The sequence below is a fragment of the Acanthochromis polyacanthus genome, chromosome 5, assembly GCF_021347895.1.
Source record: "Acanthochromis polyacanthus isolate Apoly-LR-REF ecotype Palm Island chromosome 5, KAUST_Apoly_ChrSc, whole genome shotgun sequence".
Lineage (NCBI taxonomy): Eukaryota > Metazoa > Chordata > Actinopteri > Pomacentridae > Acanthochromis > Acanthochromis polyacanthus.
The window spans coordinates 15,290,108-15,313,916 of NC_067117.1; the positions used below are offsets into that span (position 1 = coordinate 15,290,108).

At 39.1% G+C, this 23,809-nt stretch overlaps 1 protein-coding gene across 2 annotated transcripts; it reads right to left on the bottom strand.

Moving 5' to 3' along the window:
* Positions 1 to 18,456: 18,456 nt before the first annotated feature.
* Positions 18,457 to 22,639, bottom strand: ccdc174 (coiled-coil domain containing 174). Of its 2 annotated transcripts, none has more exons than XM_022191082.2 (11): positions 22,517 to 22,639; positions 21,952 to 22,059; positions 21,746 to 21,846; positions 21,603 to 21,661; positions 21,352 to 21,505; positions 21,007 to 21,102; positions 20,783 to 20,910; positions 20,573 to 20,667; positions 19,966 to 20,116; positions 19,656 to 19,799; positions 18,457 to 19,099 (listed from the first exon to the last, which is right to left on the bottom strand). In XM_022191082.2, exons 1-11 carry the CDS (start codon positions 22,556 to 22,558, stop codon positions 18,594 to 18,596), a joined length of 1,584 nt encoding a protein of 527 aa, XP_022046774.1. In that variant the 5' UTR covers positions 22,559 to 22,639; the 3' UTR covers positions 18,457 to 18,593. The 2 variants fall into 2 exon arrangements, with proteins under 2 accessions (XP_022046774.1, XP_022046773.1); XM_022191081.2 differs by having other exon boundaries at positions 19,656 to 19,802.
* Positions 22,640 to 23,809: the final 1,170 nt, after the last annotated feature.

Consider the following 23,809-nt stretch of genomic DNA (forward strand, 5'->3'; position numbering starts at 1 on the left):
AAACCTGAGAAAAGGAACTCAGTCAACTGAATCAAAGGCACCACAAACGTGCTGCTCTCGCCAAGACTATAAATAGAATTGCCACTAAGAGAGTAACCAGCTCATTGAGAAACATTATGTGGCTGCATGTTTGACCCCATTTTTTTGCCGGTGCAATTATTGTGTTTTCAAAATGAGTCAATAAAGGGGAGGAGGGTGAGTCACATGGTCTGTAGCACCAAACAGTGCTGACAGAGAAAAACAGCTGATATGAAAACATGTTTTAGGATGTGCAGGTGTCCTCATTGGGTAATGCTGATGATATGTTACGGATATCAGCGGTCTGTGGCAGTTTCCTAAAACAGCCAGGCTATGCAACTTTTAACAAAATCATTTCAACTAAAAAAATTGTGAGTTTAGGGACAATTTTTTGTGTACCATTGTCAATCACAAATGCCAGTGTTACACTTTCCACATCTGCAAGTGTTCACCTGGGTCCCACAACTTAATTTTCATCATCTCCCCAAGTTTACGAGAGTCCCGTCACAGGCGTCCCCCATGCAGCTCTAAATATGTCTGCACAGTGACTGAGTTACACAGGCGGCAGTGTATGCATGCTCTGCAGTGGAGTCAGTGCGTAGAATATTCAGACTACTGTGCATGTACAAAACACATCCTCTGAGTGGACTAGAAAGTAGCACAATAGCAACAACTACATGTATGTTCTGTCTATGAGCCTGCAGCAGAGTATTACCAAAGAGTATTGAGGAAGCAACTAAGAGAAAAGCAGCCAAGTTGAACTTCTCAGAGATGCGCTCCATTCTGTTAACCTGACTGCATCTGAGCATGTCGTCTTCATGTATGAATGAGAATCCTGCTCAGTTGTTTTTTGTAAAAGTTGTAACAACAATCTTACTAAGTCAGCCCTAGTTTACCTTTCATTATCACTTTCAATACAGCACAAGTCTGAACTACATGCTGTCACATCACATCATGGGCATGGAAAACTTGACTGGTGTGAGGCAGTTTAGGGAAGGCTTATGTTACACTATTTCAGCACCAATATTAGTGCAGAAAAGACACAGTTTGTGCACCAAAATCAAAAAAGCACTTTCTACAATTTCACATCCATCACAAACTAAGATGTCCATTCAAAATAAAAACTAAATGAGATAACAGATGACAACATCTGTACATCAGTTTTAATGAATAACCTCGCCAAACAATGTTCTGATCATTCTTATATAGAGTGGCCAAGTAATACTTATTTAACCCTCCTATTGTCTTTATTTATGGGCACCGAAAAATATTGTTGCCTTGTGTGAAATTGCAAAAAGAGGCCCCCGCACACTGTCCAACTTGCAATATATCCTTTATTGTGACATTTCGGTACTAGACCTTCATCAGACAATGATGAAGGTCTAGTACCGAAACGTCACAATAAAGGATATATTGCAAGTTGGACAGTGTGCGGGGGCCTCTTTTTGCAACTTTATGGTCTTTTTTCCTCTACGCACCTGTTTTTTGATAGATGTGCGAAGTGTTTACCTTGCCTTGTGTGAAAAAAAATCCAAAAATTCTGCAAAAAAAATTCCCCAAAAACCTTCAGGAAGAAAATTCCAATAATTCCTTAAAAGTTTTTCTTAAAAGCTTAATTTAAAAAAAACTAAAAAAAAAATCTCCCACATTTGGCAAGAAAGTTCTTGTAAATATTTTCAAAAAATTAGCAAAATCTTCCAAAAAACCCTAAAAATATCTAAAATGATTACACATCTATCAACAAAACTTCTAATATTTTCTTTAAAAATATTCATAAAAAATCAAACAAAATCATGGGAAATTTGCTGGATTTTGGTTGATTTTTTTGTGAATGTTCTTAAGAAACATTTTTTCCCACCAACAAATGTTGAAAATGTGGACATCAGAAGTTTCACTGTGAAAATACTTTTAAAAAAAATGTTTTCATCATATTTTCAAACTGCAAAACGGCTCAATTTGACCCACAGGACAACACGAGGGTTAATCTCAATACTAATCTTCGTGTCGTACTGTTGTGTGTAGCAAATATCGCGACTGTACTGCTGTAGGTATTTCTTCATTAAGCCCTGAGAAACATTATCAGAAAAGTGGCCTATGACTGGAGAACAGAATGCCGTCACTTTAATACACTGATGAAGCCAACAATGTTGCATTCCCTGGTCTCTAATGAGCTTTATTGAAATTCGTGAGCATTCAGTTCAACACAATGGCACCAGCAGGAGAGGAAGTCTGAGAAGCTGTTCAAAACTAGCTCAAATAACGATTTATCGCAACAGGATGGTGTATTTGGGATCCACTCACAAAAACCAACGACTCTACTGGTCCCTCATGGTTCAGTGATGTGTTTTAGTTAAAGAATAAGAAATATCTGGTTTTTGATAGGTTCGGTTTATTGTCAGTTCGGGATTTTTGTGTTGGATTTGTTCACAACAAGAAACAATGTCTCCAGACGTACCCTTTACAGTTTTAGACAAATCCTCATAATGTAGCTCTTGTGTAGTTTCAGAAGCATTTGAGCGGATTCTGCTACACTTCAACATAACAGTTAGTGTCTGTCTTGAAATAAGAATGAATGTGTGTATTTATCGATTAAGAGTTTACACCCCAATCAAGATACAGATGTAGATCCAGGTCATACATACATACACTGTCGTACATCGGTTAGACAAACAGTTTGTACAGTATGAACTCTGAGGTCCATCTCTGTGTCTCCTGTTTGCGTCAGGCGAGGAAAGTGTGCATCTGCTCCTCTCTCCTGCTCTGAGGTGAAACAATAAGAGTGGGGCTTAAAAAAGGAACTTCATCTTGATATACTCCTTCCTGTGACTGTTTTCAAGTCTTTCAGCAAAACTAGAGCGCAGAGGGTGTAGTCACCAAACCTAAAGGATAATTCCAGTTATTTTCAACCTGGGCCTCATTGTTCGGCTTTTTGACATCATCAAGTTTGGGAATAAAAGTCATTTTGTGTCTGTAGCTGACTGAAAATACAGCGACTTCATTTACTGACTCACTCTTTGTCTCATTTCCATGTTTTATTTACAGACAATGATTACTGAGGAGTTCATTATTCAGAAGTTATTTATTTTTAATGGATGTTTTTTTGCATTGCGGTTATAAAACAGCTCAGTAATTAGTCCAACTTCTATTAGACACAACTTTTGATTAAATAAGGACAAATTCAAATAAGAAAGACACCAACTGGCTATTACTTTTCACACCAATTCCAAGTTTTAAAAACTCCACAAACAAAGAAATAACCTTATTTTTGTAAGTCCACTCGCAAAACACACCCAGGAAATATAGAGATGCACATTCAGGATGTTTGCTTGAAAAGTATTGTTGCCTGTTCTGTGTTTGTCGACACTGAATCCTCTAAACTGTCAAGTTTTTGAGCCAGTAGGATGCAGCAGCGAACTCTCGTGTCATGACGGTCTAATTTTAGTTCCCTTTGCATCACAGTGAGGAAGAAAACACAGCTGGAGGGTTGTTTTTGTTCTTCTGTGAGAACTTTCGCACAATAGTGTACAAGAAGTGTACAATAGGAATAGTTATTACAAAAGAAAGCTGCAAAAATAAGATTGTTGGAGTGAAGAAAAGTTGGTAAAAGTATCTCTGTCAGTATCATGTGTTTGTAGATATTTTTCTTGTCTTAATAGTTCAAAGTTGTGCTTTACAGTTATTTACCGACATTAGAACGAACAACAGCAGTAAGATTTGACTTACAGTACAATAAACAATAGATAAGTCATTTGGGCAGTACGGAAATGTTTTTAACAGACGGTGAGGCAACAGTGTCTCTTATGATTCAGTTCTGATTTCCAATGTTTTAATACATTAACATACCTGTGCGTTCAGTAATAGCATGCTGGTTTTTAGCAACATCTGTGCTGAAAGAACTAAGCAGAAAAGTGCCCATTAAAATGATATTTATTCACTGGTTTTTGTTTTAAGAAAATGAAAAGCTGCAGTGATGGTATTTAACTGAAACCAAACAAGAGTCCATTCTGTTCCTGGGAATTCATGGGAAACAATAAGTCTACAAACCGTGTTTATCTGAGTGAAAACTGCACTAGATAAACCTGAGCTGACCCGCCATCCTGACTGTTATGTGTGTCACCAAAAGCATGTCAGTGTGTGTGTGTGTGTGTGTGTGTGTGTGTGTGTGTGTGTGTGTGTGTGTGTGTGTGTGTGTGTGTGTGTGTGTGTGTGTGTTTGCATGCAGTGGTTTAACTTTTCAGGTGGCGATGAATGTAAACTTACAGCAGCTCAGTAAAAGCATTAAGATTCAAATTTTCTGCAGATCTGCGACTAGAATTCAGCTGAACTTTGTAATCTGGGGAACAACCAGGAGGAACGCACACTTTTTAAAGTTCAATGTTTCCCAATAACAGATTTTCTGTTTGACGAAATCCGTCTAATACCGTTTGGATCGTGGAGCGATACGAGTAACAGCAACTTTAAAATACATACCACAAACTGAATACTGTGCAGCATTACATGGAAAACTTTGTATATTGACACTGCATTACATATATAATGTAATACAGTGACTGGAACTTCCCTTTTTCTCCACTTATCTCCACATAGGCAAAGAAAGTTACCAGTTTTCTAACACATACAGCAGTGAGGGAATTATCTCGCACCAACAAACATGTCAAGGTGTTCAGTTAGTGAACAGTTAATTGTCATAGTCAAAGTGTTGGACACAAGAGAAGTGGGTAGGTGTAGTGACCGAAACGACTTTAAGTTCAGATTGTGACCGTCAGACAGCTGGGCTGAAGCTTCAATGAAATGTCGAGTCTTAAGGGATACTGCTCTTGTTTGGCCTGCAGTGCAAAATCTTCATTTTCCTCTTCAAACAGGAAAATATCACTCAAGCACTCGCTTTGTGCTTAGCATTTGCCTTACCATCATTTGCTTTTTTAATAGACTGTATCCAAATGCCAATTTATTCTTTTTTTTTTTCCAAATCTGGAGCATCAGAAACTTCTCTTGGACCCTACTTCCTGCTATGTCACTATGGTTACTCCCTATTGTAGCTCTAGTGAGCCAATCATTGGCGCCAAATGCAACCGATGTGCCAGCACAGGAACAGCATCACAGACACCAGATTTAAAATTCTAGTATTATGCAAAATACAGAAAGGTTTACCTGGCACTGAGAAACTTCAGTATTATCAGCTTATTTTGGAAGGGCTTTAATGCAGCAGGTGTCCATGTTTAAGTGTTGCACTGCAGCAGTGTGGACTATTTAGTGACACCTAGTGGTAAAGCTGCAGACTTCAAACAACTGTTTAACCCTTGCTTTAAAAGCGCCAGTGTTTTGTCCATTTTGGTCTACCATAGAAACATAGAAGTGTGACCCTCTGTAGCTATAATCATAGACATAATAAAGAGTTGACGCCGCTCGGGGTGCTGCGCAGCGAGAAATACGGCCGCCATCTTGGTCCGGTCACCCGCTCCACTCAGCGCTGTTTGACAGCGCATTTAATCCATCTTAACTCTGAATATTAAACTGATTTTCACGCGTTTTTTATTTTTATTTTTTTGCTGCAAACATCATACATGTAGCTATGATACAGGACAAATGGTTCGGCGTATTTTAATATTCACAGCGGGATTAACAGTAATAGAATATTCTGATATTAAGCTCGACTGTAGACAGGTATTTTGCAAACACTGTAAACACACACACACTAATCTATGTTAGAGAAGCAGATAATGGCAGTAAAGTCAATTATTCTAAAAATCTGAAGAGACAATATATGATTATGCTACATATATAAACAAAATACTGACTAATGCACACTGCCATTATCTGCTTCTCTCCGTAAAAGGAGAAGTAAAAAACACAAGTGATACACGAGGAAATGAGATTTCAAAATAAACAGGAAATAAACAAATCAAAACCAAAGACTATGACATTTATACTCCAATGAAGAAATAATTCTTAATATTAAATTCCATTTCTGCTGATAGATAAACACAAATTAAAAATACTGGACTTTTAAAGAGTCTGTTGCTAATTTCTTGGTGCTTTATACCATGTACCAAATGGCCAGACTATTTTTGATCGGGAGCAGTAACGTCCTGGAATTTCTGATGTTTGGCAAAGACATAACCACATACATTCCCAATGCATGTCTTTTTTCCCACTTGAGTTTCATACAGATTATTATGAGATAAAAACAGGTTAAATAGTGAGCTTTAGAGGTGCTGGTAGGTGGTGTGTGTTACTGCTGGCAAGAACCTGACTATTTGTTTCCCCTTGTGTCCAGTCTTTGTGTGAAGCTAACTGACTGCTGGCTGTAGATTTCCATTCATCACATGGACATGAAAGTCTCATCAGTACTCTAATAAACTAGTCAAACAAGCCAAAAAGTGTATTTCCCAAAATGTTGAGCGTTTTCTTTGAGGTTGCATATAAACTTGACAACTGTTTAGTTAAAGATAAATAATAAATATGCATCCTACTGTGTGTTTGCGGTTGCTTTTGATCATGTTGCTGTTGGAGGTGGAACTGCTGTGCGTTCTAATTAAGCGGTTTACTTTGGTTTGGAAAACGGCCGTTTAAGTTTCATTAATAATGAAGAGAAAAGCAGAGTGTGTTTTTTAGAAACCACATTAATCTTCGACTGAAGGACACATTGAGATGCAAGTAGCCCCTTAACAGCTCCTGGATCTAACAATCAATACCGGCCACGGGATTCTGGGGTGAGCAAGTGACATCTTAGCAGCCAAGAAACACTGCCTCCTCCCTTTACAGCATCTAATTTAGGCAGAGTCACTGACTGTTGCATATCACCATCAAATTCACCACAACGGCTTGACATTTTAAAGGTTTTACCTGTTATTCACGTGAAACCTCTGGCTCACAAAAGGGTCAGAAGAATTTGTTAATGATGCTGTTGTTTATGCAGCACTCACTGGACTGTAGCATCCAGCTTAATTTGGACTTTATCCATATAGAACGCTATGATTTGAAATAGAAATATAACCAAGAGAACCACTGATATTTCACTTCAAAACAAATAAGCTTCGTTTTTCCACTCTAAATGTTTTGAACTCACATCAGTGCCTCTTATCATTTAGCTGCTAGGACCACTTCATCTGGCCTGCTGGTATCCATACAAGACTGGGAACTGAAAGTCAGACTAGAGAAACAACTGGAACTGCTGCGACAACACTAGGACGAGACATGGTGCTGATTTCAGAAGTCTTCAGGCAAATTATCCTCTGAGACCTCACTGTTCTCTAGTAAAACGTACTGAGGAGGCTAGTGGAGGAATACATATAAAAAGCAATGTATGGTCAAAGAGATGCAAGCACACCTCAGTGTAATGCCGAGGGTTTTCAGACCCTCTGCAGGGCTACAACTTGCTGGGTATCACAGATAATATTGTGTGTCTGCAGTTCAAGGATCTGCACTTGTAGGACCACAGTTCTATGACCCTTTATTTTCACAGCAACCCCACCAACTTTAGCGATCTCCCTACAACTTGGGTGATTGCTTAAGTGTGCCCAAATTCCACTCAAAATTATACTTTCTGTCCAAGTATTTATAGTTTTACAGGTAAATCCAACCAAATAGCACTTTCTAAGTATCAAGTTGTGGTTTTTGAAGGTTGAATCAACCCTAAATATTACTTTCTCTTTTGCAATTTGTGTAATTGGCACAAATAGGCTTCAAGTCGATTGAGAAAATACATAAGTAAACACCAAATGCCACTACCTGTGTGACCTGTGGATACAGTGTTTTAATGTTCAGTGATGTCTTATAACAGAGATGCATTACACCATTTAATCCACCTGAAATGCAATAACAAATAGCTTCTAGTCCCACCTAGAAAGACACAGCAGATGCTTAAGAATAGTGTGAAAGGAAACGTGGACACCACCGTGTTCTGAAAGACTGAATCAAAGAGACATTGTTGATTTATAGATTACAAGAAACATGCATAATGTATTTAAGCCAATGTGAGCAAAAAGAATAAGCCTTGATAAATTATCAGGGCTTTAAAAAGCAGTCATGCTGCTAAATAAACTGTGTAACCAGAGCTCTGAAGTGTAATGCAAACACAAATGTCAAACGCTACTTGTAGAACTATTCGCTGCATGTGTTTGCTGCAGGTAGAGAGCACGCTGGGTGGTTTAGAGCAGGCAGAGAATGAGTGGACTGCCAATGAGTCTGCGGTCCCTTTCCTTCCTTTTCACTCCCTTTTTCCCCTTTCACACGAAGAAAATTTATGAGGCCATTACGAGTGTGCATGCAGTGTCAACACTGGCCGGCTAATATCTTTATCCAGCATCGTGAGGAGCAGGGGGTGGGGTGGCGACACGTACACTGCCCAGGAGACAAACTGCCGTCCAGCTCACAGCTCAGCTGAACACAAACGTATACACTGAAGACATTTAACACACCTCAGCTTCTCAAACACATTAGCTTGCTTCTTTCAGGCAGCAACTTAAGCAATGAGTTCAGCCCAAGGCTTTTCTAGCTGTTAAAAAATCTGTTCATCATGGGAGGAAACCTAAACCTGCTCACCAACAGAATTAAATCTGATGCAGCAAACCTTAGAAGACACAAATATTTATTAATATATTAAGGCTTCTTGTTAGGTAGATTTTTTTATCATATAGATCCTGATGAAAACCAAAGTTTTGCTGCTTTTAATCATATCTATATAGTACTCTTATGTAGGCTGGAATTTCTTACTGTCAACAAATTCTAAAAAGAAAAAATAGTGCATTTGTCCATCTCTTCATTCCGACTCTCCTACACCATGTGAGGCTCTCAGTTTCAAACGCTGAAGACATACAGAAGGGTGATGAATTCAAGAAAAAATCTGAATAAATGACTGGTGAATACAATGAATGCAGATGCTTCCACATATAAAAACAAAAATACAGAACAGGCTCAGTTGATTCTAATTTTGCTGTAAGATGAGAAGAGGAAAACACCTGATTGACTTTAAAAGAGGGTTCACTGCTGAGGTACAGATGGCAGGAGCTTCAGGCACAAAGACTGCTCTACTGGTTAGAGATGAAAGTGACGTCTGCATTTAGATCTACTTAAAAGTCATAATTTAACAGGGTTGGAAATGGTAGTTAACACATCTGATGACCAGGATGCTCGTGCATTAGTCCAAAAGCAACTCTTTCTGAGGTGACTGACAATGTCAAAGCAGGACATGACCAGACTGTCAGGAAGAACAGTGTCAACAATTACACAGAGAGGATTGTTATAGCAGGGTTGCAAACATGACTACATTGCACAGACGAATACACCCATTGGAGTTTAGTGGCTCAAAAACCACAAGCAACGGCTTACAGAAAAAGATACAGACCAAAGTGATGTGGTCAGATCAGTCATTCTTCATCATATTGTCAATAAGTGAATCCAGTGGCTCTGTGCTGCTGTGAGGCGCATTTTACAGGCATGGTTCGGGTCTATTTGTCCTCTAAGGGGCCGTTTACACGAGGACGCTTGCAGGTAAAAAACGTCAAAATATTTCAACAAAACACCCTACCGTTTATACGAGGACGGCGTTTTGGGGGCTTAAAAACGCAAAAATTTGAAACCGGCCTCCAGAGTGGAAAAGTAGAAAACGCTCCGCCGTTACGTTTCCGTCTAAACAGCAAAACGCAAAACTTTGCCGAGATCTGACCACGTCGCGTACGCGATTACGTCACATACGTGCGCCGGTGCTTTGGTTTGCTGGCCGGTACAAGGAAGTAAACAAAGATGTGTGATTATTTCCATCCTTCGTACCTTCAAGCAACTCCGGCAGCTCTATGTACACTACAGGAGTCGTACCAACAAACGTACAGAATCTGTACAGATTCCATTCATGAACATTTACCGCGGCTGCGATCCGAAAAGGGAGATAGTACGCATGCGTGTAGACATGGCTGAGTTTTATCACAGCGCCACCCAGCTGCCTGGCATGCATATCCAATCGAATTCCACACACTATAGAGTCACCGTATATACGCAGATTTCCTTCAAAACCACTCGTCTAAACGTGAAATGACAGGACGCCACTTTTGCGTTTTCTGTTAAGATGGTCCTCGTGTAAACGGCCCCTAAGAGGCAAGAGTCACCGCAAATTAAAACAGAATTGTTTTAAGTCATCACCTTTAGATTATGATGCAACATTTCTGTCCTGATGGGAATACCTTCATCCATGTGGCACGAGGGATCTCTAAATAGTTTGATGAGAGCAAAACGTACACGAATCATCTGCAGAGACCTTCACATTCACCAGATCTCAGTGCAATTGAATATCTTTTGGAGATTTTTTTCCCCATTATCAAAACATCAAATGAGGGAATTTCTTTTGAAAGAATCGTGTTCCTCCATCCAGCAGAGTCCAACAATTAATGCCAAGATGCATTAAAGATGATTTAGCAGCGTGTGATTTTTAGCTTTTCTTTTATTTGTCCACCATCTGTACATCTCCAATAGTCACAAATAAATGCTGTGTTCCTTTACAGCTACAATTTCTTAAACAGCTGGGCACTTTGAATATTACCAAACATCATTTTAGCTGGAATAAATAGTACATATGCTGGGTGCTACGTTCAGCTGCAGATTTAGAGCCATTTGGTGACAAAGTGATTATTCAGGAAAACAAAAAAACACAAATTAAACTACAGTAGGAAACACGTCAGTACATTTACTCAGGTACCTTCAGTAAAAAAGTGGTGGTCCTCTCATTTCAGTTTTCTACAACTTTGTACTGTTTTTCTGTGATGATTACTTTTACATTTGAAACTGACATTTTTCAGATAATATACACCAAATGCATTACTTGTAAGTATTTTACCTTCATATATTGACACTTTTAGGTGAGTAGGAGATCTAAATACTGCCCATATTACTGTCAATCATTGCAACCATGTGGCTCATATATTGTTAATTTGGTTAAATTTTACACGAAAAAAACAGAGATTGTTTTGGCTCTTGAACTGAAAAATTTAGAGGTAATACCTGCCTCAGTGTTAACAATACGTGGTCAATAGAGAGGAAATCTGTTATTTACAACATAAATTCAGCTGCCCCAAGTTGTGAGTTGAACCAAAGCCAAACGCTGTCATTACAGACTCCGCAGGCCTTTGTCCCTCTTTCTCTGATCCATCTGCCGCTGGCGACACATTACAGCAGGTCTGCCATCAAGCTCGCCGGCACCAGTCTGTTTTACATGTGGCTGTTTGACACGACGCAGCAGGAGCGGCATTATGGCCCCGTGGCAAGAGGGACTCAATAGCCGTGGCAGCATTAGCTCTCATTATGCTCACCAACTCATTACAGCTCACCGTGGGGTGATGCTGACAGAGCGACCCGGGCCTCCATCTGAAGCTCATCCTCTCACAGTGTGGAGGTGGCGAAACACAGCAGCGCAACACTAGTCACTGATGAACCATTAAAGAAGCCTTCAGCAGCAGAACAGTGCTCTTGTTGAGCAGTGTGGGACGTCCAGGCAATAATGCGTTTTAATTGTCTGCCCTGTGGACTTTGCTCTGTTTTGAAAAGGCTGTCAAGTTAGTCCAGGTGATGTTTTTTTGTCACATTTTTTCATCCGTGTCTCTCACATTTTGGCGTCTGAATTATAACAAACTAAATCTGCAAAGACCAAATTTTGTTTAGTTGGAACCAATAGGTAACACTGTTATTGATTTTCATTAAGTTGTAGTGCAACATGGGTTTAACAAGCAGCTGTTTAAGTAAGTAGTGACTGCATTAGAAACTGTAAAAGTAGTAACAGTAGAAAAACAAAGGGATGGATTCAGAAGCTTGTGCTGCCCGCTGTGTCCTCTTCGTATCATTTCACTTCCTGTCTGGCTTTTCAATTAGTTGTGTCATTTCTACGAGGACTCTGACAACAAATAACAAGTTAAACTCCTGCAGAGCTCTCCAGCTGAGATAAGCACACAGAAGAACACCTAAGATCCCAAAGCAGGAACCCTGAAAGGAAATGAAACCAACCATCTGTCCTTCTCAGGTGGTACAGTACAGACGGTGAAATTAATTTAGAGGCATAAACCTGCTTACGTATCAGAAAACGAAATGTAATAAGCTCTAATGAATGCTAGATTTTCCACTCGTCTCTTTCAGCCGCTCAAAAAAGCCCCCCTATTGTTTTACGACTCCATAGAAAAACTCATCTCCAAGTTGTTTTACTACTTATCTTTGCATTTTGCTTCTGACGTTTGTTCTTTTAGTTCCTTTATCTTGCATTCTTTCTGTGTGTTTTTAAGACTTTAAGATAATCTGCAAGTCAACATTTCCCGGTTAAACACAAAAACAAATCCCTAGTCCTGAACAAATTCTTGTAAAACTCAGTGAGTTTAAACTTCTCATTATGCTGTAGTAGTTCTGTAGTTCTGTTTGAGAGCTCAGTGTGCTCGATTTTACTGATAATGACTTAATTGCCTATTATCCTTAATTGAACTAGTATTTCTTTTATTCTCTTCACTTGTTTTTATGTCGATGTTGGTAATTTAAACCTTAAATTCATGTCTCTTTAGGTTATTTTTGTCTCAGTAGTTGCAATCTAAACCTGCTTCACTGGGAGACGGTTTGGTTTCATGCCAAACCTTCCTTCAGCTCAGTGAACTTACAGTTGTAGCATCTGTTCTAGGATTGACAATTTATGAGTTTGAGATTCCAGGAAGTTTCTGCCTCCTGGCCAAGAAATAGTCAGATATAAAACCAGCATCAGATTTCATTCAGATAAAGCAAACATTAAGTGAATCTGTTAAATAAAAGCTGGATTTCTAAAAGGCTTTTTGATGATGCAGCTTTGTAGTCTTGCTGTTGTAGTGCAGATGATTAAACGTGCTTTTTAAAATGTTTTCTTTATTAGATATATTATTGGGATTTTTCTGCACACATACTGAAAAAATAACATTAGTAGCCTAAAGAAACAATTCAAGGTCCCCTGAGACTATAAGGAACAAAGTCGGTCTATCTTAACACCCCTGGAACACCTCAGATGAAGGATTTATTTGAACTCATCGTGTCAGAGGTTTAATTTTGCTAGTAGAAGGCATAAACATGACAGCTCCTCAGCCTGGCCATTCCTTGTTTGCGTTTTATCTCAGTTTAACCGCATTAACAACGGGCCAGACCTGCCCCTCCCGCCTCTCTGGATCAGGGACCTGCAGCCATAAAGACAACACTGATTATCTCCTCAGGTCTGGAGGACACAAGACAGCATCACCGAGATCATCTTCAACTTATAACCCTCAGCACAACGCAGCTTTATCACGGCACAGAAACTATTATTATTACGCATATCAACAGTAAAGTGGCCAATGTTGTGTGTGAAATTTCTCAACAGTGCGTGAGTGACAGCTGGTTTAACAGCTAGCATTTTGCAAAAATATCAAAGTAAGCTATCAGGAAAATCGCAAGACATTAGGTCTGAGGCAGCTTCCGCATACTGAAGGTCATTTATTTTCTATTATGAAAACAGCAGGTTGCCATTTTGCTCTGCCACAGCAGAATTAAACTGCCACGTTGAAATGCAGAATTCATTTCTCAGTGCAGCAGATCCCTGAGAGGAGGGCGGATCTGTCAGCGCAACACACCTCCTGTCAATAATAAGAGATTAGACCCATCAAAGTGGTGAATCAGCGGGTCAAATTAAAGCTGGAAAGATGCACATTTTTCTCCAGTCTGATGTAAATGTGGACAAAACAAGCATCAGGTTGCTTCTCACTGGTCTCAGTTTAAGGTGTAAGATCAGCACAGTGGCTGGAAGTAAAAAAGCTGCAGCTACTGTTTGTTTTATTAAAGACTATTGCCTTCGTGTCGTATTATCTTATTAGATTTTACAGCCATACAAAGCTGCAGTGTTTTGAGCTACATGGAAACATGCAGATATTTAGGATTTATGATTCCACATTCACCAGCGGGTTCTTGCTGTGTTTCCACATCTGCTGCTGGTTGTACCTTTGTTACAGTATGTACAGTCTAAAATTTTATCCAAGTATGCTTCATTTAATTTGGGCACAATATTGGTAAAATAGCTGTTTGGTTCAAAGAACAACAGAGAGATGACAGGACGTGTTTGTTTTAGTAAACATTATTAATCTACTATTGTTATTGTTACCAATATTTTCTTTATATACAGTCTATGATTTGAGCACAGTGATACTTCTACTATCATTAGCATGCTAACATAGCTAAATGCTATTATTAGCATGCTAACATGTTCACAATAACATCAACTGAGGTTGATTAAATCTTATTATTTTGCCGAAATTTGGTCATAAATCAAAGTACTGGACAAAATAAAACTTTGACTTGATGATAGATGAGACAATCTGTTAAGAGATGTTTTACTAAAAGTCACAAATACCAACTTTACTGTGGCTCTGGATGAAAAATAAGACATCTCTAAAGTCATACGATTCATCCTCATGTAAACAGGAGCATCTCAAGTCCACTGCGTTTTGTCTAGTAACTTAAGATATTTGAACTGGCGGTATGATCTACTTCTACACAGAAAAAAGTCAACTAATACCATTGTTGATTTGGGTGCTTTAACCTTCTTTTTTCCCCCCCTCCTGGTATTGCAGGTAAAAAAAAGTTATCATACACATCATATACTGACTGTACACAATTCTGTTAATGTGAAGAGCAGGGAAACAGCATTTTAATAAACAAACATACACTAAACAATGTCTAAAATGTAACTGTACAGGTTTAATCAGCTGTAGAGGAAAAGAAAACTACTCCTGGCACATTTTCCAGAACACATTTCTGGGAAATCCTGTAAAAAATAAATTACTTTCTTTTTTGCTTGCTTGCTTTTAGCTGTTAAGTAAGCAGAAGAAAATCACTTTAATTTGATACATACCGTAATCATTAAACTGGTTTGACATGGATATAAGTAGGGAACAACATAAAAAGGCAGAATTTATTATATCATACTATCCTTCCTTTGTGTTGTACTGTATTTTAAATATACACTCTGGTCACTTTATAGGAAGAGCTGTCTACTCTAAAACAATGTAATCCATTTGTTTTGCCAGAAAATGATTAAATGTCCAGTGTTTATAATGAGAAAGGCAATTTAAGACTGAGCCTACAGTCTTCTAAAAGGGTTCTTCCACTTTCTCTCTCATGAATCTGTTTCAGCAGGTCAACATTTATTACACAGTGGCTCTGATCTGTTTTTGAGACAACTTTTTTTGTCTCTGAACACAGAAATCCGTAGCGAAGAAGGAGACAATGCTGAAGCTTGTATTTCTCACTGCACTGGACACATCTGACTTGATCGACCACAGTAACAAAGAGGGGAAAAAACACGATGTTTAAGGTCATGGGAGGGTCGACAATCCGCCACACCAGGAAGATACTTGGCTGAAGAGATCTGTAAAACACACAGAGCGCCAAACTACCTATTCTCCTGCTGAGAGAGGAAACAAGTGAGCCAGAAATCAGGGCAGATATCAAACTGAGAGGCTAATGGGGTGATGTGCTGTCTGATCTGTGGTCAAGATGTAGTTCCACCTCTTATTAATCAAACTACTGGCAACTCCTCAGAGTAGTTCCCCTCTTGTTTCCTGAGTGTTTCAACATGTCTGTGTTACATTTCAACACATGTGGTTGGAATTAATCCATTTTCTGTATCTGCTTTATCTTGATACTGCCGTCCATAATTTAAGATTGTACTCGCTTTATTATGCAATTGTTGTAGGAAGCTATTTTTCGTTTAGTTTAGTCATTAAAACCTGGAATGTTCCTCATTCTGAATCCATTTACATAATTAAAGTTGGTTTCGAACTCAATTTACAGTGATGTAATGCTGGAGATGGGTTATTTAGGCGCCAGTGCAGGAGTTGGAGAAGTTATTAAATCATCCACTACTGTTATAAATTCTCTCCACAGATCACACAGTGCTCTTTCACATATTCTCTCTGGCAGTTTGGTAATATATTATCCAGGACGCAGAGTTTGTAGGCGTGTAGTTCAGAATAAATGTGTTCCTCAATGGCATGAATTAACGTAAGTTTTTTTAAAATGAGAAATATGTCAGATCCCACTCTAAATATACTGACAAGCATGTGATAAGAACACTCTTCATACTTCTCTCTTATCTGAAGTAGGTAACTGAAATTGTTTTAGTGTGTGACTCATACACAGAGACTGGATATTCCATGGGTTTGTTACAATAAAAATCTGTGCTGGAGGATAGAAGTGATGATGCAGAATGTTTCTTCATCTGTTGCCTTTCTTGAGCCCTTATATCGAGTTCCATTTTAGCAAATAATTGCAGGTCTCACATGTCCCCAGAATGTGTGTTTGAAGATTCAGTTTAATAGACCACACAGATTGTTCACAAGATGCTTATATTAGCCTTGGTTTTAGCCTTATTTCAGAGTGTGCAGCTTTAACTACTGCTGAGCTGCTGCTGTCTATGACCCCTTCAGGAGGAGTGCTGCAGGGACACCTTCAAAAAGTCCATCTTCACGCTGAGGCCAAAGTACGAAACCTTCACAGACTTAATGTCCCAGATGCAGTGTTAGAGCATGGGAGTTTGTGTGGGCTTTAAATGGCATAAAAAGGAGGAACGGGACACTAGTGAGACAGAACATGTTGCTTGGAAGCAAATCATCACAGAAGTTCAGACTCGGGCTTCATTCAATTTTATCAGCTGCTCAGTTGATCACTCCGTGTTTGTGACATTAGAGTGTTCACACATTTGAGCAAACTACCAAAGTCAGGAGAGCCGTGAACAGCTGTAAATCCTTTGCGGATGTTTGACTGAAAATATAAACAACTCTACAAACATGCAATAAATAACTCAGCCAGATGCCGTCACTTACGGATAAACTTCCCAGCAGATTGCTTCCCGACAGCACCCACGCTTGGTTTGTCTACAACGCTTACCAGTTTTCTCTGTGGATTATGGGCAGGTTGCTCGGATAAATATTCAGATATGCGCACATAATAGCAACAAAAAGTCCACATCAGAGCATTCACATGCTTTGTTATTGGACAGCAAGACAGTCCTAAACCCTCACAGACCGACTAAACCTTCCTCACTCTGCAGTGACACTCACAGCAGAATGAAGTCAAATTCATTATGACTAAAGCAGCAAGCTTCAGGATCAACATCCCTCTCTGTGGCACAGACATGTGGAGAAAATAAAACTTACTCTGCAGCTTCACTGTTAGCATTTCTGTTTGTTGTAAACATCTTTTTAACTCTGCCAAGTTGTTTGGTTTCTGCAACATTCCCGGCAAATAAACAACACTTTACAAATAAATTGTCTCATTTACCATTTCCTAGATTAGACTATGGTATATACAGTGAGACCTTTAATTTCACTGAGCAGTTCACAAGTAAACACACAAATGGTCACATGGTACTTAGATCTTTACAGTCTTCCATGATGATCACATTTTGCCGTTGCACATTGTCAGTAAATCAGCGTCGATGCAGACTCACAGTCGAGGAGTTTTATGATCCTTATTCCACTCTCTGTTAGCTGGTTTTGCGGTGACATCACAGCAGGGTGCAAAGCCCAACAGCTCCTTCAGAGACACTTTCTGATCTATGGAGAAAAGACAGAAGCAAGGAGCTGGCCTTTTCTCACTATTTTGTGGGTCTTTTGACACACTGGGAACATGTATTGGGTTCAAAAGATAATGAAAAAAATGATTTTGCATAAAATTCCTAGTTTAATGGCAACGCAGATTCACGTTAAATTTGTTTTACAATGTGTAATCTTTAAAGCATTTGAACTGTAAATCAAACATTTGAGTTTAAAGACTTCTTAGTTTCAGCTTCTGTTGATTTTTTTTGTCTCTCGTGTGTAATAAACTGAATATCTCTGAGTTTTGGCCTACTGGGGGACCAATTAGAATTTAGTGACAAAACAAATGAGTTTGAGCGATTAATTGAGCTGGGGCTGCAATTTCTTCATGAGCATGAAGCTGCTAGAGAGGCCTGTAGGTCACGTCCTTCAGACATAAGGGGACATGCTTGTGTGGTACAGGCAGCAAAAAACCCACCGTTTTTTTTCCCAGTGCACAGGAAATACCAAAATGACCATTCCCACTAAAACCATGACTTGTATTGTAAAGGCAGTATCTGTCACAAATAACCACAGTCTTTCTTCAGTACATTGTTCAGACCTACATTTAAGCGAGAAATTGATTTGTATACTCACCAATAATTGCAGCTCTACGATAAACAGTTCAGATCAATCACTGCAGTGCACAACCAGGCTTGTCCTTTGCAGAGATTTTAACAGAGAAGGTGTGTGGTGCCACCTGGTGGATTTTGTTTTTACTGCAAGTCAATATTCAGACTTCAACAACCTTCCACACCCTCACTGTCATTACACAAGTCTTTGTGTGTCATTTAACAACTGAAACAATCTTCTAATGCTCAAACAAAAAGAAGTAAGAGAGATCTCCAATTAAATCTAATGTTTATTGATCTCAAAGAGTGAAGACATTGGGTTCTGTTGTTTTCAACAACAAAAAAAGGGGAACAACAGCCTTTACATTCCCAATAAGAGCTAATTACACAGCAAACAGTATTTGAAAGATCAGGTAGTGTTCCTGTAGAAGGACAGCATGTCGTCCAGATTCTGAGGGTCCTGGGGGGGCTGCTGGCTCTGGTCTGCAGGCTGAGGTGGATACTGGGGAGGATACTGGTTTGGGTACTGAGGGGGAAATGGAGGAAAATGGTGAGGTGCACCTGCAAACTGAGGAGGTGGGAATGGAGGGTAAAACATAGGAGGGGGATACTGTGGGTGGAAGGGGGGAGTTGAAAGTGATGGGCTGTCTGAGGGTTTCGGCTGTGAAGACGTCGCAGGACTTTGCTGAGGTTGAGGAGGTGAAGAAGCAGTTTTAGGCTGAGGTTCTGGTTCTGCTTTGCTCTCTGAAATTCCTCCCAGGCCTGACATCCACTTAAAGGACATGCTGGATTTATTCTCCTGAATTTTAGTCTTTGGTTTTGGTCTCTTTTCTTCAGAAAAGTATGCAGAGGGAGGTGCAAATTCTGAATCTCGCTCGTCCCGACGGCGAGTTTTCCACTCGCTAAACATGAACTCTGAGGAGAAAAAAAGGTTTTCAGAATTTTAAATTTCCATCATGCATGAAAAGCGCTCAACTCTGATCTTTAAAAGCCTATCTGCAAGTGATTAAGATCCTGGAGCACAACTCATCACCTGCAAATTTATTATTGAACTGTATGGATGGATGATTTAACTAGGTGGAGAAAATTAACGCAGAAATAGTCAAGTTAGCACCCAAAGGAACAGAATTTCAAATGAATTTCCAGAAAATTGGCACGAAATAAAGCTAACTAAAGTGCTCTTGTGTTCACCATTGTTATGCAAATATCAAAATCCGGTTGCATCGAGATAAACAGCTGCTGGCAGTGACTGTCCAGTAAGAGAAAGAGACTGAAATAGGCTGAGGCAGTTAAATGAGCACCAGTGAAAGCTTAAACAGAAGAAAACAAATCAGGAAATGATATTTATAATTTCACAAAATCCTGTTAATGTGTAAAAATACAGATTCGTACACAACTACAACTCGTGGACTATGCGGAGATGTATCAATCAGACACAAGAGTAAACTTCCTTTTGAATATTAAACTTTACCTTTGCCTCTGTCCCATTCTCTGACATGGGGAACACCCGGTTTGGTGTCTTTCCTCTCTTGGATCTCCACAACCACCTTCTTCAGAGTGCTGACCTCTGGGGACTCCTCTGGCAGAGGCCCTAATGTTTCATCTTCCTCCTCCACTGCTAAGACAAACAATTCACAACAATCCCTCTATAACATGCATAGGATTGATGGACTGCAGCATGCAAACAGATTTCTCACACAAACAGCTCTACCTACAAGCTATTATACAGTAGAATAACTGTTCATTTCAGCAACTGATTTGAAGTGGGTGTAGATTTTCACCTTCATTCTCCTCCTCTTCTCTCTCCTCTTCCTCGGTGCCATCCAGCTTGGCCTTCTTCATCTTCCTCTGCCTCACCTTGGCCAGTCGAGCCTGCAGGACGGCTTGTCTCTTCTCCTTCAGTCGCTCCCTCTTAGTGCGTTGATCTGTTGTCTGAAGGGCAGGACAGACGTAAAAGAGGCATTTAGCATCTGTTCAGATTCAAAACGGATTTACTTTACTAGATGAAAAAAAGCGCAAAAGGACTTAAAGTGTGTGTAAAATTTGAGTAATGATCGCTCCAAATACTTGTTCATAATCTTGGATCCAAAGAACATGTCTGCTGTCTGTCCATAACGTGTGAACAGAGAAGTATTCATGCTTTCTGCTACACATACTTGAATAATTTACACAGTGAAATAAAAGAAACTGGGATGCAAAACTGAATCCAAGACTACTGTAAATTAGACGGTAAATGATCACTTCTCTAACTTTCTTGATGCAGACAATATTTTTGGAGCTTCTCCTGTCTTTGTACCCTCATGCATGTTATGTGGTTAATAGCATTATCTACATATTGGATGTTGTGTTGCCGTGGCTGAAACTGTCATTTATTGATCAAGAGCTCACCTGGTCTCTGAGCATATCCAGGGTTTCTCTTTGCTTCCTGCGCTGATCCTGATCCTGAGAGAAGGCATAGTAGCCGACACCAAGCTCCCGAGCCTCTGAGATGAAGCAGAAAAATGATTTGTTTCAAGGAGCTATACCACAACATCTGAAAACCAAGCGTCTTGGCGTAGTTCCTAATGCGTGCACAGAAGTTTTGCTCATAAAGCTAACCTTGTCCTCTTATATCTTCATAGTGGATTGGGCCAACAGGCCTCTTCATAGCTTCCTCCTCCTCCCTCTCCCACTCCTGTCTCTGCAGCTCTCGACGCATGTCCTCTGAGAGCAAGTCCTTGTCAGACCTGCAGGGAACAGTCATATTTAACACAGTTGTAGTTCCCAGTGATACATTTAACATCCCATTTCTACTGTGAAAAACATTGCCTGCAAATAATTACCCTTTTCCTTTAAAGTCTTGGTCCATTTTCTTAAAATCTGGTAGATCTTTCTTCATGCATCTTCGAGATCGTCCCAAAGAATCCACAAAGTCCACCCTAGAGAGAAAGAACAGATTTTAAACTAAATCAGAACTAGAATTAATGTATACACTTTTATAAGTAGTATTTGTTATGTTGTCATTATGGCGACTGTATTGGAGGTTGGTTGGTATGGTATTAGTACTAGTTTAACATTAATCACTGGCATTTATCAGCATATTTTAATTCACAAAGACGACATATTTAAGTGTAGACAAACTGACTAAATATTTTTAAAGTTAACCCGTGAAACAAATCAGACATTACCATTCCTCATCGGGGTTCTGAGGAGGCGGGATTGGTGACGAGCTGCCTCTTTCCTCATCATCTTTCTCCGTCTCCCTTTGTGCAAAAGTCTCTTTATTTTTGTCAATAATCTTCTGGGTGAAATCCACAAGAAACAGTCCCTCCGTCTCTTCATCTGATGGATTACAAGACCAGTTAAATACAAAGTAAATACACTTCCTCGTACAGATAAATATCAGGCAGGTTTTATTCTTCTTAACTTCACCACTAACCTGGAAAGTCTCCTTTTGTCATCTGTTCATAAAGTCTGGCCTTCTCCTCCAACTTGCGCCTGTTTTGAGAAGAGACATGAGGAGTTAGAGGTTTTGGCCACTTGTGTGTTACAACAGCAGATTATCTCTATAACTGAACCCACCTGGATGCATCAAGGCTGTTCTGCTCTTCAGCCAGCTGCTCTGCATCTTTCTCAGCTCTTGCTGAAACACCAGCATTTTGTTTACTCCAGATATTAGGTTTCTACACAGGAACATAAAGAGAAAGTTAGAGACCTCAATCGATGTTTAAACAAGCTGGTAAAAAAAAGTAAAAACAAGCACAGTCCTAAAATCAGTCATACTGTACCTTAACTGTGGATTTTGTTTTAAATCCAGCACCAGTAGTTTCTTGCCCAAGTTTCTGCTGTTTAAACTGCTCCTGTTTCCTGTAGAGTTCAGCTTTAAGATCCACTAGCTGAAAGAAACAAAACATTAAGGAAATATGTGTTAAGGATTTGTTATTTGGCAGGTGTGTGTTAACTCGGTGTGTGTTAACTATACTGAATGTAAAGCAATACTTCTCTTCTGGATCTAGGACAATGTTTCAGCCATCAGGGTTTATATTGTGGACATACAGTAAAATCAATGAGTGTAACAGGTTAAAGATAAACATAGCTAATAGTATATTTGTGTAGGTACATAGAGCCTATATTGAATACCCTTTAATTGCCTCTTCGTGAAAAAATCTGTTGAATTGGGAAATTGAGTAATGAACAGTTTTAATGTGATATCTATGCAACCCAGTTGTTAGCAACCAATAGCCTGACTGAAAGTTAGCTAAAGCTAGCGGATTTTATCTTTTAAACAAACGTCTCACCACCACAATGACCATCAGGTAAATGTTTGTAAAGCTGCTCTTCAATACAACTCACCGATGAAGCAGTCACCGCGAAAGGTTTCTTCTTTTTATCCATGGTTATCAAATGCTTACTTCACCATATCGTTCATACTGCTGCTGTAACCGAGTTTAACAACTTCTTCGTTGGTTTTTCTTCTTCTTCCTTTTGTTTAATGGCAGTTTTCTTCGTTGGTGTTTCTCTCGCTGCCACATTATCTATTTACCGCCACCTACTGGTGCCTTCCTCAAATTCCCACAATCTGGCAATCTGACTGACACCATCTTTTTTTCCTTTCTTTCTTTTTTTTTTTTTAAATATCAGTCCTGTTGGAAGTCTTCTGGCTCATTTCGGTCTCATTTGCAGTTTTGAGTGGAAAAATAACTGAACTGAGTCTATGTCTTTGTCTATGTGAAGGAAAACACATATTGTATACACAATTAGTCATTAAAAACTGTGCAACATCCTGTTCACAGTTTCCCTGCTTTTTTGTGATCATGTGCAAAAAAAAAAAAAAAAAAAAAGAAAGAAAGAAAAGAAATGCTTTGTAATACTGATCCGGAATTTTTATGGTGGATCAGCCTCTGCATGGCTCATTTCTCCTCAATCTACCACTTCTTCCTCTGTTTTACCCAATGTATAGTTGTTGATATGGTAGGTCCTCTCATCTGCTACACAGAAATAATAATACTCAGTAGAGGTGCAGTTCCTAACAGGAGTTTAAAGTCGATGTTACATCAAGAGCTTTGACCTTCAACGTTGAGCAATATTTAGAAATTAAAACATTCCACTATACACTTGGACCAGTATTAGATTACGAAACATCATCTCAAAGATAAGCAGAGCAACACATAAGCTTTTACATATCAATAATTATTGATTAGAAAATTGAAAATCTAATTTGAAACATCTTCATTTTAACTGATGCCAAGAATTCAAACCATTGATTTCATGAGGGTCTGTATTTGCTATACCATCAGCTGAAGCATTTTGAGATTTTGCTGAAACATTATAAATAAAATGTATTGTTAATATGTTAGTGTTTGAAGAGAATGAAACGCCATATAAAGAACTGAGTACAAAGGTCTGTTCAGAACATAAGCTAAGGCTGTATGGATTTGAATTTATAATAAACCTACAATAGAAATGCTGTCACTTACAGCACACATTCTAATCTCATAAAAACATAAACAGCTAATTTGAGAATTAGTCAGAATGCTGTGCTTTTTGTTCAAGTGGCTCATTCAGCGAAAACTATTTAAAGACTTATGCTTTCGAAAAATGGCTGCGGAACATGTTGAAAGTTTTTTTTTAATCAAATATAGATTT

Bases quoted from the DNA above. Each gene is read 5' to 3' on its own strand.
- ccdc174 (XM_022191081.2), bottom strand. From the start codon at position 22,558: ATGGATAAAAAGAAGAAACCTTTCGCGGTGACTGCTTCATCG. The intron at 21,847-21,951 runs GTACAGTATGAC...GTTCCTGTGTAG, and splicing joins AAACAAAATCCACAGTTAAG to AAACCTAATATCTGGAGTAA. The intron at 21,103-21,351 runs GTAATGTCTGAT...CTTTCTCTCTAG, and splicing joins CAGAACCCCGATGAGGAATG to GGTGGACTTTGTGGATTCTT.